This window comes from Oryza brachyantha, chromosome 7 (assembly GCF_000231095.2).
Source record: "Oryza brachyantha chromosome 7, ObraRS2, whole genome shotgun sequence".
Classification (NCBI taxonomy): domain Eukaryota; kingdom Viridiplantae; phylum Streptophyta; class Magnoliopsida; order Poales; family Poaceae; genus Oryza; species Oryza brachyantha.
The window spans coordinates 7,162,235-7,179,154 of NC_023169.2; the positions used below are offsets into that span (position 1 = coordinate 7,162,235).

Sequence of the window (16,920 nt, forward strand, 5' to 3'; positions counted from 1 at the left end):
AGGACTCTAGTATTTATTTTAGTGATTAAAAACGATTAACTATGAAGTACTAAGATTTATTATAAGCTTTGGTGCTTTAATATAAAATAATTGTGAAGTTACATACTTCCTCCGTCCAATAATAACTTTATTTTTCGTTTTTCGTGACCAACGTTTAACCATTCGTCTTATTTGAAAAATTTGTATAAAATTAGTTACAAATAAAGTATTATCATGTTTTATCACGTAAGAATAAAAATATTAATCGTATTTTTTTTCTAAATAAGATGAAGAGTTAAAATATTATATCAAAAAACTGAAAAATGATCTTATTTCGGGACGAAGGTAATAGTACTTTCGTGAAGGCTCAAGACAGGATGGCTTATGGAGATCTATTTTGACTATTTTCTATTGTTTTCGAGTAGTAGGAAAAGTCGTACTTTAAAATATAGAGTGTAAATGCTCTATTTGGCATGTATGAGCTATCCTTTTTAATCATAGAACAAATTGGTTTTTTCTGTAACGGAAGTTCCGTTGAGTAGTAACGGAAGTTCTGCTATGGGACAAAATGTCATGCCCTCATCAATTCCCCCGAGTCAAAAATCGCTTTCTAAATGGAATAATAGAATTTATTAAAAGCTTAAAGGAAGTCTAAAACCCTAAAATACATCAAAGAAAAATTCAAATATGGTTTGGAGTATTTTTATTAAATTATCCATGTTTTAAAATGACTCCTAAATTTTTACTTAAATTTTTAGATCACCACGAGTAATTTTAATGCAAGAAAAATAGGTTTCAGAGTTTTTATAATGAAAAATTAAAAGAAAATTTCTTTTCAATCTTGGGCCAAAATCGGCCCAAGTCTTCCTCCCTGGCCAGCCCAGCTCGACCTCTTTCCTTCCTCTATATATTTCTTGCGCCCTCCACGCTCTTGCAATGTAAGAATTTAAGTACTGCACTAGAGCGATCTTATTGACGCTGAAAATGACAATCGACAGTCACACACGTAGCCCTGACAATCAATCTTAGACCACTCCAGTGCAGGACCTAATTCTTAGAAATGCTGGGCGTGCTAGTCAGTTTGATCCTGTAACTGACAAGATATAATATGGAAAAACAGTTAACCCTGAAACCGCTATCGGCCGGATAGCCGATACCGTTCTAGGACCCTAGTCGATAAACAAGACGATCGGCTTCACAGGAATTTCATAATATTGAGTGTAAATATGCTCAATCGGCTGAACCAGAAGCAGAATAAACACCAAACAGACTAAGAAACCAATTAATCCTAAAAGATCGGACTCAACCGAGACAATTTTAAGATTAATCAGCCGATCGATCCGATTCGGTACTTATCGCGCGTAAAATTGATAGCCAATAGCAGACTAGGTGCAGAATTACATATAAACCAAAATGTTATACTAATTACCGGCATAAAACAATACTCTCTCCCTCCCAAATTGATCATCATATAAGGAATGGGTACAAAGACCAAGAGTCTATTTAATTAGCATTGAAAAAACTAAAGTCACAAATCCCAAGCTGTATGTATCCATGCAAAATCAAAATTTCCAAATCACATTGAAGCTGATTGGATGGCCGCATGGAAGCATGTAATGTGCGTATAAACCGAAGGGTTATTCGTACTTCAATTAATGCATAATAAGCTCTCCTCTCTTATATGATGATCAATTTGAGATTTCTCCTTTTCTCTTATATGATGATTAATTTGGGATTGAGAGAGTAACAATCAACAGCATACATGCTCACACTAGATCTAGAAGATCGAATCTAATCAAGACAGTACAAATCTAAATATAACCATGCATGAGATCAACTAATCATTGTAGCACGCGAGCAACAAGACAACAAGCTAGCGTAATCTATCAACTCATCCATTAATCCCAGCCGATGGGACAGAGCTCTATCAGCATATCTTACCAAATATACATAGATCAGACCTAACCGAGACAGTATGCAATCTAGTACGATATAATAATAGAAATATGAAGATCGATGAACTTAATAAATGAATCAGCAGATTATTTAAGATAATGCTGGCTAGAACTCCAGCAATAAACCTTCACTAGCACTCGATCTAATCGGATAACACAAATCTAGCCAACCAGATTGATCGGACTGAACCGAGACAAAATCAAGTTGACTGGGGTCATGCTAGCAGATCAAACAGAAGAACTTGCGAGGATTTGATTGAGAACTACTACTATTTCAACCTAAAATAGATTAAAGCAATAATAGAACTCATCCCACCGATCAACTAGGCAGGAGATCGGGCCTAACCGAGACAGTTCTGTTCTAGTTGATCAACGGGTTTTGACAAACAAGAACTTACATTGTGAAGCTAACAAACCTCGCGTCGAAAGCTCAAGCAAGTCGAAGGTTTTGGAGGCGATGCACAAAGTTTGATTGATCTGAAGATGATTTACAAGGACCCCCGACACACATATTTATACCCCGAATCTAACTAACCTAACCAGATAAGAACCCGTTACTAACTTGTAGTGTTCGGACTTTAATTTGATATAGAGATCCTAAACAAACTCTAAAATAAAGCCTAATTAATCTACACGGACTCACAATTAACACCGAATCTATTTCTATATCTTGGGCTCAATCGGACTCCAATTCTTGTCCGATTCTAACTCTATCGGCTGCATCTATGCCGTTTCCAATCTCCTGCCTCCAGCCAATTCATCCTTTTATCTCCGATTCGGTCTTCAGTTGCGTTTCAATTCATAACGGTAATTTGCCAAAATCTGGCGTTAACGGATCTAAGAAGAGACTCCCAGGCCTTCGTGTATAACACGTCAGAAATCAACTTTTGACGTCAACAGTTTTACAAACTGATCTATGGGCGAAACTAAGATGATTTAATAATCTAAGCAAAACACAAAAAGCTAACGTGGAGGATGGCGTTTGGGACATGGTGCCCCTAGACCCCTAAAGTGCTCTAAGACATTACATAGCACAAAAGATGGTGGCACAATACCCTAGCAGATTTTGAATGCTGACTTGTTTCGACAATTCCTGTTGACTTCGATATGATCTTAATGTCAAACCAAAGCCATTGGATATATTATAAAATTATATCTCCATGTATATGTGGTTTGTTGAAAACACAATCTATACGCTTCCTGGACATCCATTTTAGTGCATCTAGTCATTTAAGCCGAGAAAAACTTGAACTCGGGTTACTTGGATGTCTTTGATGGTCTTCTCTAACTCCAAAACTCTCTACAAGTACTTCATGATCACGATAACCATCATTAGATAACAATCTATTCTGAAAACTATAAAAGAAATTACTTAGAAACAAGTTCACCTATAAATTTACTTGTTGAGCTGAGCTCTAATGATTGAACGTTAAGTAGTACTACCTCTGTCTCTAAATGTTTGACGATATTGACTTTTTAATACATGTTTGACCATTCGTCTTATTCAAAAAATTTACATAATTACTAATTATTTTTATATTATTTATTTATTGTTAACTATACTTTTATGCATATATATAACTTTACATATTTTAAAAAAATTGAATAAGACGAATGGTCAAACGTATATAAAAAAATCAACGACGTCAAACGTTTAGATACGGTGGGAGTACATAATAACCTGGGAAATATTGCAGGAATCAAAATAGTGATGTCGTCGTCATTACTGGTGTGGCTTAGCACTACAAACCCATACGTGTGCTAAGGATCGACTGATCCCTCGCCTAGGGTTTTAGAACTGACGACAGAAGGATATCGAATTGCATCAGTATCCTGCCGATAGGATAAAACCACACAAACCACACCGACAACGTTTACGAAGACAACAATAAAACACACAACTGCAACAGAGAGGTCATTAACTTGCCACATTAGTCGCCAATTCCAAAACAAATCACAAGCATCACTATAACGTTAAGAAGCAACGGGACATCTTTAACGCACTGAGATGTGATTTGATGACTGTCCTTTTCTCGAAAATACGATGGAACAACAGTTGGTATACTGGAACTTACATAATGCCATGATTATATTTATTTTACTGGGAATGCTTAAACACTTTTTTGAAGACTATAATGCTTAATCAGGGGAAAATGCCTGGAAACAACATTTTCTAGGCACACATTTTAGCCAGACCTTGAGATTTAAGAGGTTGAGATCTGATGCTACAGGCTTCCCATCGATGAACAGTGCAGATCACACCCTCATCGGGCAGCACTAATATGACCGGTTAAGTTGGAACGACCGCACAACGACTGGGCGCAGACCCCTATCTTCTGTTTCTGTTTAAACACCTGAGCGGCCTGTTGTCGTCATCAACGGCACCACTTTTAACCCAGTTTCTTCGTATGTTCTGTAAATCTCTTGAGCCATTATGTACTTCACTAGCACTAGCCCTGTGACTCCTATCACACATATTAGAACTCTTGAATCGTTCATTCATTTTTGTCCTACCATCAGTATCCCTCTTAGTGCTTCTACTATTTGAGTTGGAAGCCCTGGCAGGGAATTCATTACTGAACTCTCTTGAGAACCTGTTCCTCCTATCTGACTGAAAACGGCCACCCATGTCACAGTCCATATCCGGAAAAGGTACATGATGCCTAACAACAGCTCTACTAGGATTATGCTTGTTATAGCTTTCTTTACATTTAAATCCATCATTAATATCCTCATCCAAGTCAGAAATAACCCCATCATCACTCTCGGAGGCAAAAGATTCTGTGTGTTTGTTGGAACAATTCCAGCCTACGGTTTGCTGCCAAGAAGCAGCAAGATGACTAGATCTCAGGGAAGGGTGATCATTAAATTTATCATCCTCAAGAGAACCTATTATATCCTGCTTTTCTCCATGCTTTGAGTTCCTAATGTTAGCACGTTCATTTAGGTCTGCTGAGTCAGAAGCATCTTCAAAGTCTGAATAAGTCATCCTTGACACTCCATCTGCCTGATCACCCTTTGATAAATCAAGCTCATAACTGTCAATATCATCATCCTCTTCATCATCAAAATCATCAAAACCAACTCTAGATGAGCACAGTCTATCTCTTTCTGAGAACCTTCTCTCTGTTCCCTCTCTCCATGTTTCATTCATTCCAAAATCATTGTCCTCAGAGAACTTAGAACCACCTCTGGAAGATGTGTTGTCCATAGACAAGCTCTCCCTGGCCTTTGATGGATCAGCAAACTCAAATGCTGCAACATCAGCACCATCTGATTCATTGTCATCAAAATCAAAGTTCCATGCATTAGAAACTTCACACCTTCGAGCAGGTTTTCCTAGTCGCTTTTGTGGCACAAATTGATTAGATTCCATTTGGTTGTTGGTGTATTCATCTGGTGGACGCTTGTGTTCACAATGAAAGCATGACATATTCCGCCTGTAGTTCAAAAAATTGCACCTGAAATTTGAAGAACACATTAGCTTATGTAGACAACAGTTCCTCATGAATCGTTGAGACATGCATTCCTTCATTTTTCCTTCCATGATTACCAAAATGTCTTCAGAATAATGAAAATACAGAGAAACATTTTTAGTTATGGTTATGCAACAAAAAAGACAGTTATCATATCACCTTTACCAGAAACAGCAGAGTGGTAAAAGCTCTTTCAGCTGGTTGGGGTTATTTTAAATTGAGAACTTTGTTAGAGTACAGGTAGATTGCTTGAAATAAGATAAAGAATGAAATGTCAGTCAATTTTCCTAAATAATGAGAAAGACAAGATAATTTGGAAGCAAACAAAGGATGGCAATTTTACTATCAGATCCTTCTACAGAGCTCTGGAAATACAAGAAATAGCTTTTTACTTCAAGACAGCGTGGAAATATAAAAAATGTTGAAACTAAAAACAACAAACTCTGGTTGTGCCAACTTGTGCCTAAGAAACAGTATTCTGACCAAGGATAACTTGTATAAAAGAGGCTGGGTGGAAATGGGATAAGAAAGTCAGTTTTTGAAGCAAAAAAAGAAACAATTGATCACTTGTCTGTACACTGTTATCTAGCCAGACGTGTGGGGTGTGCTTAAATGTGCCTGATATTGGTCCCATAGATAATCTGAATCATCAGTTTGGACCTTGGCTTAAGAAGTATGATGTAGAAACACATAAATTGGTGGTGGTAGCCCAGTAGGAATAGCTGTGGTTCTTTGGGCGATGTAGAAAATTAGGAATAATCCTTTGTTTAAGAAATGTACTAACAAAGACAATGCAGAGATCATCTTCTATGTTTGTCATTGGATTTTTACTTTCGTCTGTTTTGGAGGAGTTACTCTACTCAAGCATTTGGCAAAAGATAGGATATGTTCAGCATGGCTGGCACCTTATGACTGGAAGAGCCTGGCGATGAAGATGGTTGGACAACCAGGACGAAAAATAGAGAGAGAGTATCACATAGCGTGGCAGTAGATCTATTACTGAAAGTAGGCTAGAACTAGTGAAATGTATTCATTTGCCTTTCGAAGGTGTGTTTTGTTGGAAAACATGAGATGTCAGACCTACTTCCCCCATCACAAAATAACTTCATCTTTCTAGTTCAGATGAAGTTATTTTCAGATGGAGGGAGTAGTTCAGATGGTGTTTAGAGGGCTTTTCTCCTGCAAATTGAGATGCGACGGTATCTCAGTTTGCAAGAAAAAAAATGTATGGGAAGATCATAGTATGTAGGAAGTTACTATGTTTTAACTCATTGTAAAAAAAAAGGAAAAAAAAAACAAAAAGACAATGATTGAAACATTTCAGTAAAGACTCATTTCAATTTTCAAAGGCATGGTTTTGCACAGGTAATAAAAATAAGGGGTGGAAACAATATATGTTGAAAGGTTATTAGGTTGAGTAAACTAACCGAGGACACTCCCACTCTCCAGGGAGAAGCTGCCTTTTGGGACGTTTACTATCGCATTGCAAGCAAATATTGTTTTTTGCAAAGTTCATGAAGTCACACCTGCAGCCAAGATTCAGAAAATGAGAACTCCATTCTTTGCTCAACAAGATTCTATGGATCAGGAAGTTGCTATAAGTACTTTGGGCACAGCCAATCTCCTTTCTTCATTTCTACATTATCACGCCCCACTCGTTTCTTTGGTGGTGGAGGTGGTTGTTTCACCTTAGGTGGTGGCTTTCTGATTATAGGGGGTGGAAGATTGGGATCAATGGGGACAGCGCTCAGCTTGGCAATGTCATGTATCAATTTACGAACAACTGTCTTAACAGATTTCAGTTTGAGGGGCTTGTTCTCTACGGTTTCCTTTACATGATCAAACCCATAGACCAACAAAATACGCATAACATCAAGAGTCCGAGCTTCATCTTCTTTACGTGTAAGAATATAACCCCTTGAGCATAGATTTCGTAAATTGCAAGAACTGCATACCTGCGAATCAAGAGGAAAATAAGAAATTCAGGTGACATGTTCTTAGTGTTAAAATCTTCATTTATATTCTAAGATTTTCAGCTTAGCATCTAACATGGATTATTTAACTAAACACGCTGTATAGCTTCGTGTTTACAACCTGCTTGAAAACAGAGAAGATAAGGCGGCAATAATTTATATTGGTAAAACTGAGGCATGTGTTCCAAAAATAACATCAGCAAGCCCCTGTACTCCATATCTTGTACTAGTATGTCTTAATGCCTATTGTGCAATGTCACCGAGAACGTTCGACATCTAGAAACATTGGCTCACCAAAAATTTTGAGTCATCCAGAAGGGAATACACCATAGCGTACTAAAAGCAGTTAGGATGATGTTTACTACTGCCAACTGCTTAACAAGAAAAAACCACTGTTAGTCAGTTATCCATAACAAGAGATGTACATGGCTATGCCTCAGAAAATTTTGAGAATGCCCCAAGCCACTTCTGCAGCAAGCAAGGTAGTGTTAATCATACCTAGCTTTCATTTCCATGTGTTTCATATAAATGAGTGGTGTTTCCATTGAACTCAAAACAATTTGGTCCAGAAGGCAATGAAAAGCAACATAGAAGGCACCAGCAGTTTGCCGTACTGGAACAAGTCAGTTGTCGATGAGTTGGTTTTGTTGAGAAGTCATGTTTGCTTCAGGGCCATGGACAGTATAGGTTGCATAAGTATTTGTTGCTGTTGCTGCCGCCGTCTCCAGTAAAATATACTGTTAGCACGCTGCTTCTACAGCCCACACAAGGATATAGGCATATTGGAGAGGTGAGCTCTCCTTGCGCATCTGAATAGTGGGATATGGTTTTTCTGTTGCCCTTCCTGCACAGTTCATCCATGCGCATCTGAATATTGGGATAGAGAGGATAGGGATGGGGTGTGTGTGTGTGTGTGTGTGGGGGGGGGGGGGGTGGTTGAGACATTCAGGTACATTAAAAAAACATCATAGCAGGTCATGCCTCCTAAATGCTGGCAGCTGACTTCAAGATGCATTCTTCAACATTCCAAATCACAAAGCCTGTTGTTTCTCAAGCAAGAAAATAAGAATTGTGTATTCATGGATTACCAACTGTTAGGCAACAGGCACCAACTTTTGTATTATTTAGTATCCTTATCTGCTAGGGGTCTGTTAACAAGGAAACTGGTTTGTGTTGGTCAAGAAACAACAAACTGGAAAACTGAGAGAGGATAAGAATCTGAGACCCTCAACATAATCACATAGCATGAAAGGATGAAGCTCTACAACCCTGTAGGTTCTCATTGGGAATCGCATCATTTGGTCCTCCCGTCCTTCACTTTCAACTGAGAATAGAAAAGAGAGAATATATATTGATGCTCATGGAAAAGAAGGCCAAGAAAATGGAGGAGGTCAAGTGGGACTTTGATGTGACTAGGCCATCCATGCTCATGAGCATAGCCCCTTACAAACATGTTGTCAAGATACTTTTATTGTTCCAGTAAAAAAAAAGATTTGCTTCTTTATGAACTTCTGTTTGAATACTACCTAAAGTTAGACATGAATGTTGCTATATGTTTCGATGCTATATGGATGTGTATGGTTGTTGTGCATGGAGTATGAACACATCAACATCTCAACCTTCGTGATCTGCTGCTAAAAGTATGTTTCACCTCCTGGTATTGGGTACTCACATACCAAATTCAGCCCCAATGAACACCATTAATTTTGCATGAACAGTATTGAGTTCACAACTGGACATCACAGGCACCAAATTCAAGCTGTACTGCATCTGTTTACCAGCCTCCAGATATTCCCTTCCCTGACTCCATGCATGTGCCCATTCCCTGCTTGCCAGCATGCATATCTGTGTGCCTTTGGTCCTCTTCTTGGCGCCAAGGTGCCTAATGTCTTTACACTTGGAAAATTTACCAGGTAGCAAAAGTGATGGTAGTGAGGCTAGCAAACTCTTAACTCTTAAAGACTATTAACCTCTTATTACAAACTCTTAACTCTCATCCTGCGTGAATAATTAAATTACATAGGAGACAAACTTGACCAAGAAGAGGCAAAAAACTACTGGACAGCTTGAGAAAATATTTCTGGTATCCATGCAAGGGAGAACTTACAGTCCTACACTTATCCCTAAAGACCCAATAATATATTTATTATATCCATAAATTGAGAAAACTGATCCTCCCCAGTTTGTTCTCCCTATTCCTGTTACTTTTTGTTATCGACCAGCCAAGACAATTGTTGGAAATCATGATGAGATGAGATGAGGCAAGCGGGCAGAACAAAAAGCAGCAATATGGCAATTTTCTAACAGTAGGAAATAGATTTTGGTTTAGGAGCAACTTACATCCCCCTCATCCAGATGGACGAGTTTCCGTATCAGCTTTGCAGAAAACACAACTTTTGGATCCATGCTAGGGCAGCCATGGCCAACCAATACCTGAAGATCCTTCCTAGGTAATGACCTGGTTTAATGAGATTGAGCCATTAATAATTATGTTAATACAGTATTATTTGATATTTCTTACATATATAGTCTGTAATTCTGATACCAAATTGTCCATTATAAAGAAAAAATGATTGCAGAAATTTATAAAATTGAATGGAACTTTTCCTTGATTTTCAAAGCAAATTATCAAAATCTGTGCAAGTGGTCTTTACTAATTCTCAAGGGAGAAAGATTTGTATCTCTGTTCGCATGTGCTTTAGGCAAGGATATACACAACACAGTTCATATAATTTCCAGCAATCATGGGGCCTGATTATCATAACTAGTTCGAACAACCACATAGGAATTTATAAATTACAAAGTATGGTAGGTTCTAAATAGCCTATTGCGGTGTCATGGAGGATTGGGGTCGATGTAGTGGATTGCAGATTGCAGGCACTATCGTGGATGCTATATTCCAATAGTGGAATAAAAAGTACAACTCAAAATAGTACTAAATTGTATATATATCATTAGTTTATGTGCATTCAATACACTTATTGGAATTATAAATTGTAGATTAGTGCTTAATTTAATCAAAACTTATCATCTAGACAAGATTTTTTATCATAGAGCCAAGTCTACAAAAAGAAAAATATTTTTAACAATATGTACTAAAGAGCAGTTGTTATTGCAGCCCTGCGGCTGCTATTTTGCACATAACGGCCACAAAGCTCCCTATGCTAATTTAGCGGCACAACGGTGTTGTCATAGAGGGAACAGCTCGCTACTGCTATTACGGCCGCAACAATGCTATTTACGAAGGGTTGTGATCAGGGGCATTCGTTGCTTTGACTGTTAAGCAGTAGGAGCCCATCTACGTCATCCAAGAAGCAAACAGCACAAAGGATTCACCATCCCCACCTTGTCCTTGTTTCCGTCTGCTCACCACCCTCAAAGTTCCCCGATGCGCCAATGTCAGCCACAATTTCATGGTTGCGTTCAAGCTACGCTTGCATGAAGCCAGTGGCGGTGAAGTAATCATCAACATACGGTTCAAGGTCATGTGCTTGAGGGTGTCAATCCTATTGAAAATGTTCAATAGAGAGGCTGACAAGCGCTTGTTGGTGGCGGCAAGGTGCTCATTGACATGAAGTTCATGGCTTATCTCTGCATCACAGAAGAGGCACTATTTGAGATACTTCAAGAAGAGATCTCACTGGTAAAGGCTGCATGGGCATTGAGCATGTTGTTTGACAGAGCTCGCTGGAGTGGATCAGACTGATTTGCCATGTTGTCTCTAAGAAATGACCTGCCATTTGATCTCTTTTCAGTTTTTTGTATGGGACTACTGCTACAGTTTACTACACCTGATCCAGGTCCGTGTAGGGAGACCATGGAGTTCTTAGTTAGTCTTTAATGTTTGTTCTGTGTTCTCAGCATAGAAATAAAATGTAAAGGATCTTCTCAAGAGTTTCAAGCAAGCTAAAAGAAAAATCAAGGAGATAATACTAATTTTAAGGGAATGGTTTGCTAGTACCAAGCATCGCCGCAGGGATTCTAACACAGGAGGTGAGTCATCCTTCTCCACACATACAGCAATGAACTAGTGAATACATTCGGGAATTAAGCTTTCATGGAAATGTCTTCTTACTTCTTAGTTACAACAGTTTGCAATGTACAGATTTTCTTATGCCTACAATCTAGGCATTCATCGTTTGGCTTTCTCGAAGAACAAGCAAAACTGCATATTTGGAAATGAAAAATAGTTTGTGAATAAAATTTTTATAACCATTAGGCTGAAAAATAAACTACGATGAAAAATCCCCAAAATGTTCTCCAAATTTAAGTTTTCAAACTCAAATTTTGGCTAATTTAAGTTTTCAAACTCAAATTTTGGCTTATAAGCATAAGCATAAGCGAAAAGATGAGGCTGTTAGAGCTATTTCATCTCAAAGTCCCCAGCCTGCCTACACACATTCTGCAGCAGCAAGAATCTCACGTCTGTCTAAAACTCTAAATAAACGCCCATTTTGTTTCCTGCAGTATGTTTCTCGTGGAACAATCCTCGGAATTCATATCCTGCGGTTCCTAAAAAAGAATGAAAGCTCTGCAAGATGCGGCAGCAAAATTTACTTACTTGAGGATGTCGAAGCGGTCGCGGCCGAAGTTCATACAGGCATTCTTGACGGTGGTCCAGTCCCTAGAGAAGTCGAAACCAGTCTCTTGAGCGACTTCAGCTAGGTCCATCGGCACCGCGGCGGCCATACAGCCCTCGTCGGCGCCGCCGGCGCCCCCAAGGTCGAAGTATTTCTGCTGCGCCAGCCGGTCCATCAGTTCAATCCACTCCGGCCAGGGATGCACGAGCTCCACCTCCCTTCGTAGCACCTCCACTACGCTCATCCTCTCCAACTCCTCTCCACCCACCGCCTCAGCTTCCTTCTTCTCCGGCTCGCTCGGCACCCCCTCCATCGGCCGCACTTCGGGGAGCGCGGCGGGACGGCGCCAGGATTGGATGCGGCGAAGGGCCGCGTCGCGGGCGGAGAGGTCCGAGGAGCGGGAGCGGTCGAGGGCATCGAGCTGGTCGAACACAAAGGAGAGGCGGGCGGAGAGGGAGGGGGGCTTCGAGGAGACAGAGTTCACCGGTGAAGGGGAATGAGGAGAGGAGAAGAGGCGGGGAAGGAGAAGGGTGGGCATGGTACGGTGGACGCGGAGGCGGAGGCGGCGGCGGCGGAGAAGCGATGCAACGTAGGAAGTCATGGTGGGAATGATTTCCGCGTAGGGCCGGTTTGCATCCAAGCCAGGATGCATCTTTCCTTAACCCTGCTTCCGCGTCCGGCATCCCCGTCTCAGTAGGGCCAAATGTAGGGTTAAAAGTGGTTCGGATAATTTTCGCTTGACCGGATCGTTTTTTTGGATTTGGATAGTTTCGGTTGGATAGTTTCGGAAATTTTTGAATTCGGAATCGGATTCGGATATTTTTTTCGGATACGGAAATAAATACGGTACGGGTGATATCCGTCGGAAAGTATCCGGATTTTTTTCCGGATATCTGGACCTATACATTAACCATTCAATCAAATCAGCTCGACCTAAAAAAGTCCATCCCAATGGCCAAACTAGTGTTAATCTTAGCTGGTTCTGATTAATTGGCTTCAAGTAGTCTAGGCATCCACGACCATACAACCGCAATGAATATTTAAAAATATTGATAAGTTATATACTTATATTAAAAAAAAAGTAACAAGTTATATTTTTTCAATGATACGTGAAGCTTAGTTTAAGAGGTTTTTATGTTTCGATTAATATTCGTCACCGTATTCGTTTCGATCCGTATTCACTCCGTATTTGTATTCGATAATATTCGATTCCGTTTTCATATCCGAGTTTTCGATTCCGATTTTGATTCCGAAAAAAAATAAAAACGAATATGATAGAGCTGATTTCCGACCGTATTCAATCCGTTTTCATCCCTAGCCAAATGGACAGAAAGTCTAATTCAGGCGCGTGTGGCTCTACTCGCGAACATGCCCGGCCCATGGTGAGGATGGCCCGTTTATTCTGGGCCGACCCGTTTATGGTATATATGGTTTTTATCCATAAAGTATTTTACTTCATGGGTATAAAGTTTGCAGGTATAAAATTTTACTTTATGGGTATAAAATTTTTTACTCTATAGATATAAAGTTTGCATCTATAAATTATATGTATAAATATTTTTCTATATTAAGTTTATATCAATTATATATATATATATATATATATATATATATATATATATATATATATATATATATGTGTGTGTGTGTGTGTGAGGACGTCCCAATGCCTAGGTGGTGCAATGCTCCGAGACATGTCAGCGCGAAATATCTAGATGGATGGGGTCTCAAATTAAACCCAAATAATTACGGTAACTATCCAACCTCATCGCAGACCCCGACATGTCTTCAAGAGGGCACTGCAAAGGCTCTAAGCCATCGGATATGAAATAGAAGACATAACCATTGGAATAGCCACGCCAGTCATCTACGTCATACGCCCGTCAACCACTCGATGGTGGCAACCAAAAGCGTACCCCAGAGACTCGATCTCAACAAAGGCATATTCCCCGGTTATCTCAACCATTTCAAACCCATCCTCATGTGGGACTAGTTGCCCAGGAATGCAACATAGTCTCACATAACTCATCTCAAGTACGATATCCGAATCATAAGTGGTTCTAAGCATAAAGCATAATAGTCTTAATAAGTTCTAAGTAGTACTTGGCGACAAGCCATACATATTGGTTCATGCGGTAAGCGTGCTACCCAAAAGCCCATAGGCAAACCGGCTAGGGTAAATCCCTAGTTAGAACCATCCTGAAAATCACAAGCTGCATCAAACTCCTCATCCAAACAGTCAATACCTGCAGCAGGGTCTGAGCCAAAAACAAGTAAAAGAAAGTAAGAAATCAGTACATTAATCAAATTAATATACTGGCAAGTCGGTGACAACCCTAGCATGCTACATGTTGGTCATATTCAAGGATAAGCTGTGTATAGGTTAATTTGCATAAATGCCAGTTTTAGTTCACAACATTTTCTCAACGGAATTTTTTTTACAATAGTATAGAGTTAGTAAAACTTGTAATGTAAATGAATAAATAACACGCGTCTACCCCTCAAGGTAGATCATCACCACTTACCATCATATCATCACCATTCACCGAATTTTATCCAAGTTCACCAATAAAACATTCCAACCATTTTCCAAGTTCACAAGAGTTTATCAAAATCACAAACTATACTCATGACACTTCACCATGCCGCTCATGACCGTGAGCACGGCTAATCGATTAGTTTAGACTCTGCAGAGTTTGTACAACTTTTAAGCCCACATGATATGGTTCGCTCTAGTTTGTCCGATACCCGTCGGTATCACCACATTCTACACATTGAGTGTGATCTAGAGGTCATAACAAAACCGTTACATTGTTTATTGTCTAGTCTTGCACCAGCCTGATGTGTGTTTTACCCACGCTACTAGCAAAGTAGCACCACTAGGTAGCGGGCCCACGCTTTAACCTAGCGCCGTAAGGAACCCTACCCGGAATCCCTCACGAGGCACGGCACCGTTGTATTGGACAGACTGCCCGCTCAAATCATCACATACCACAAGTCATTAATAAACTTCATCACAAACCATAGGAAGTTCCGATAAGTTACCAAAACCCGATAACCCATACCCTTCGGCCTACCCAGATGCAAGGCTAAACTCTAAACAACTTAATAGGTTATGGCCGGCCCATACTTAGCACATGTGGTTTGTACTGTTTTCATTAGTTGGTGACATAGAGTGAGGTCCTTAATCGACCCGGGCGAACGCTCCCCCTATCGGTGCACATCTACTACCATATGTACACCACTCGCCGCCCAAGTCTAAAAACAAGTTTCCTCCATTTTCTATTCACAATACTCACACATTTAAAATTCTGTCCAGCAGCACCAAAATAACCTTTTTCACATATAACATTTATCAAAATGAGTAATTTGTAAGGCGGTAACCGAATATATAAGCATATAGCGGCAATATAAGCATAGCATAATCCCAAATAACACAATAATTGTATCCAAGAGAACCCTATGGTTACAACCAGCAAGGATTCAATATTTCAAGGTGGGTTATGTAGCAATTAGGTCATATCTACCATTCCCATATTTATATAATTTCTTTTACTAAAATTAATACTAGCTAACGTATGCATGTTTGCAATAGAATCATTTAGCCCAATAAAACATAGGATCAAAGTGGTCAAAGGAGGGGCTGACTTGCCTTCGTCCGCAAACACCTGAACCTGGTCTTCAACAAACTCACCCTCTTCTTCTTTGACGTATTCTTCCTCTATTCAAAATACGCGTATACGATAAATACAAAAATGCATAAAAACCAAAAATGCATGAAAATGCATGAGACTTATGCAGTGAGTGTGTGCTGTTCTCAGGTGGCCTCTAGTGAAGAAAATTTTATTTTATCACTTTGTTTTACAGAGATATGCATTTAATAATTAAAAAGGTTTAAAAAGGGCTAAGTTTTATTAAGCAACATTTTTGTACAGAAGTGAAGAACATTACTTTCACAAAGTTACAGAGCATGATTTTAGAAAATTAACAGAAGTGGTTTCACAATTTTTAGAGCTATTTTCAATTTGTTATGGATTTAACAAGCTCTAGGAGACATTTAGGGAAAAACAAAAATAAAGGAAAAGTTTGTACAAAAAGTACCAAGTTTTATATTTTTCTAAAATAGTTCACAGTTCCACGGATCTAACAAAACTGGTTTCACAATTTTTGGAGTTAAAATGAATTTTCTACAAAATTTTGAAGTTCTGCTCATTCTCATCTAAAAAATAGAAATCAGTTTTCAAAATTTAATTTCAGCCGGGCCCACATGTCAGTGAATGGCGTTTTCTGAAGTGAGGGGCGTTTTGCAGAAAGACCCTCGTAAGATAGGAAATCAACCCGCACTCCCTTGCTACAGTAATATGTGTCTAGGCAGTTTTCGGATAGGACCCTAGCTTTAGTCGAATTCTCCGAAGGAGGTCCCTCGTCGGCTCAAACAAGGGGCAGCCATGGGTGAGTTGGATTTTCAGCTCGCCGGCGACGATCGGTGGCCTGAATCGATTCGAGCGCAAAAGAGAAAATATAGAGGGAGTCCTTGCGCATTCGTGAGTGGTGGTGGTGAGGGAAATGGTGGTCCGTAGCCCATGGAACACGAGCAACAAAAGTGGTATGTCTTGGTATGGCCATGCATGTGCTTGTAATGGCTTGTTTAGTGCATGCAAGGGCTCGGTTAGTGCAAAATAGTTAGTGCCAGAGATGTCTCAAGGTACTAGGGTGCTCACTAAGCGAAGAAACAGATGAAACGATGTCCACGGGAGCGGTGAAGATGTTGGCCGGCGGCGAGGTCGGTGACGCCCACCACGTGTTCGATAGATTGCTTCTTGGGCAAAAGAGGCACGGATGAGCTCGGCGTGATACGTAGATCACGTTCCATAGAAAGAAAGTGAGAGGGACTCACCAAGGATGGAGAATGACGACGCCTAAGTTGTCGGTGCCGGGAAAGACGGCGAAGCTCCGA

General features: G+C 39.7%; 1 protein-coding gene across 1 annotated transcript; it reads right to left on the reverse strand.

Annotated features, from left to right (window-relative positions):
• Positions 1-3,853: 3,853 nt before the first annotated feature.
• On the reverse strand, positions 3,854-12,577 carry LOC102715867. Its single transcript, XM_006657579.2, has 5 exons — positions 11,945-12,577; positions 9,724-9,841; positions 7,016-7,365; positions 6,838-6,936; positions 3,854-5,395 (listed from the first exon to the last, which is right to left on the reverse strand). Exons 1-5 carry the CDS (start codon positions 12,562-12,564, stop codon positions 4,264-4,266), a joined length of 2,319 nt encoding a protein of 772 aa, XP_006657642.2. The 5' UTR covers positions 12,565-12,577; the 3' UTR covers positions 3,854-4,263.
• Between the last annotated feature and the right edge of the window lie 4,343 nt (positions 12,578-16,920).

Coding starts and splice junctions, on each gene's coding strand:
- LOC102715867 (XM_006657579.2), bottom strand. CDS start 12,564: ATGACTTCCTACGTTGCATCGCTTCTCCGCCGCCGCCGCCTCCGCCTC. Junction 9,842..11,944: donor GACCGCTTCGACATCCTCAA/GTAAGTAAATTT, acceptor TCATTAAACCAG/GTCATTACCTAGGAAGGATC. Junction 6,937..7,015: donor GGAGATTGGCTGTGCCCAAA/GTACTTATAGCA, acceptor TCTTGGCTGCAG/GTGTGACTTCATGAACTTTG.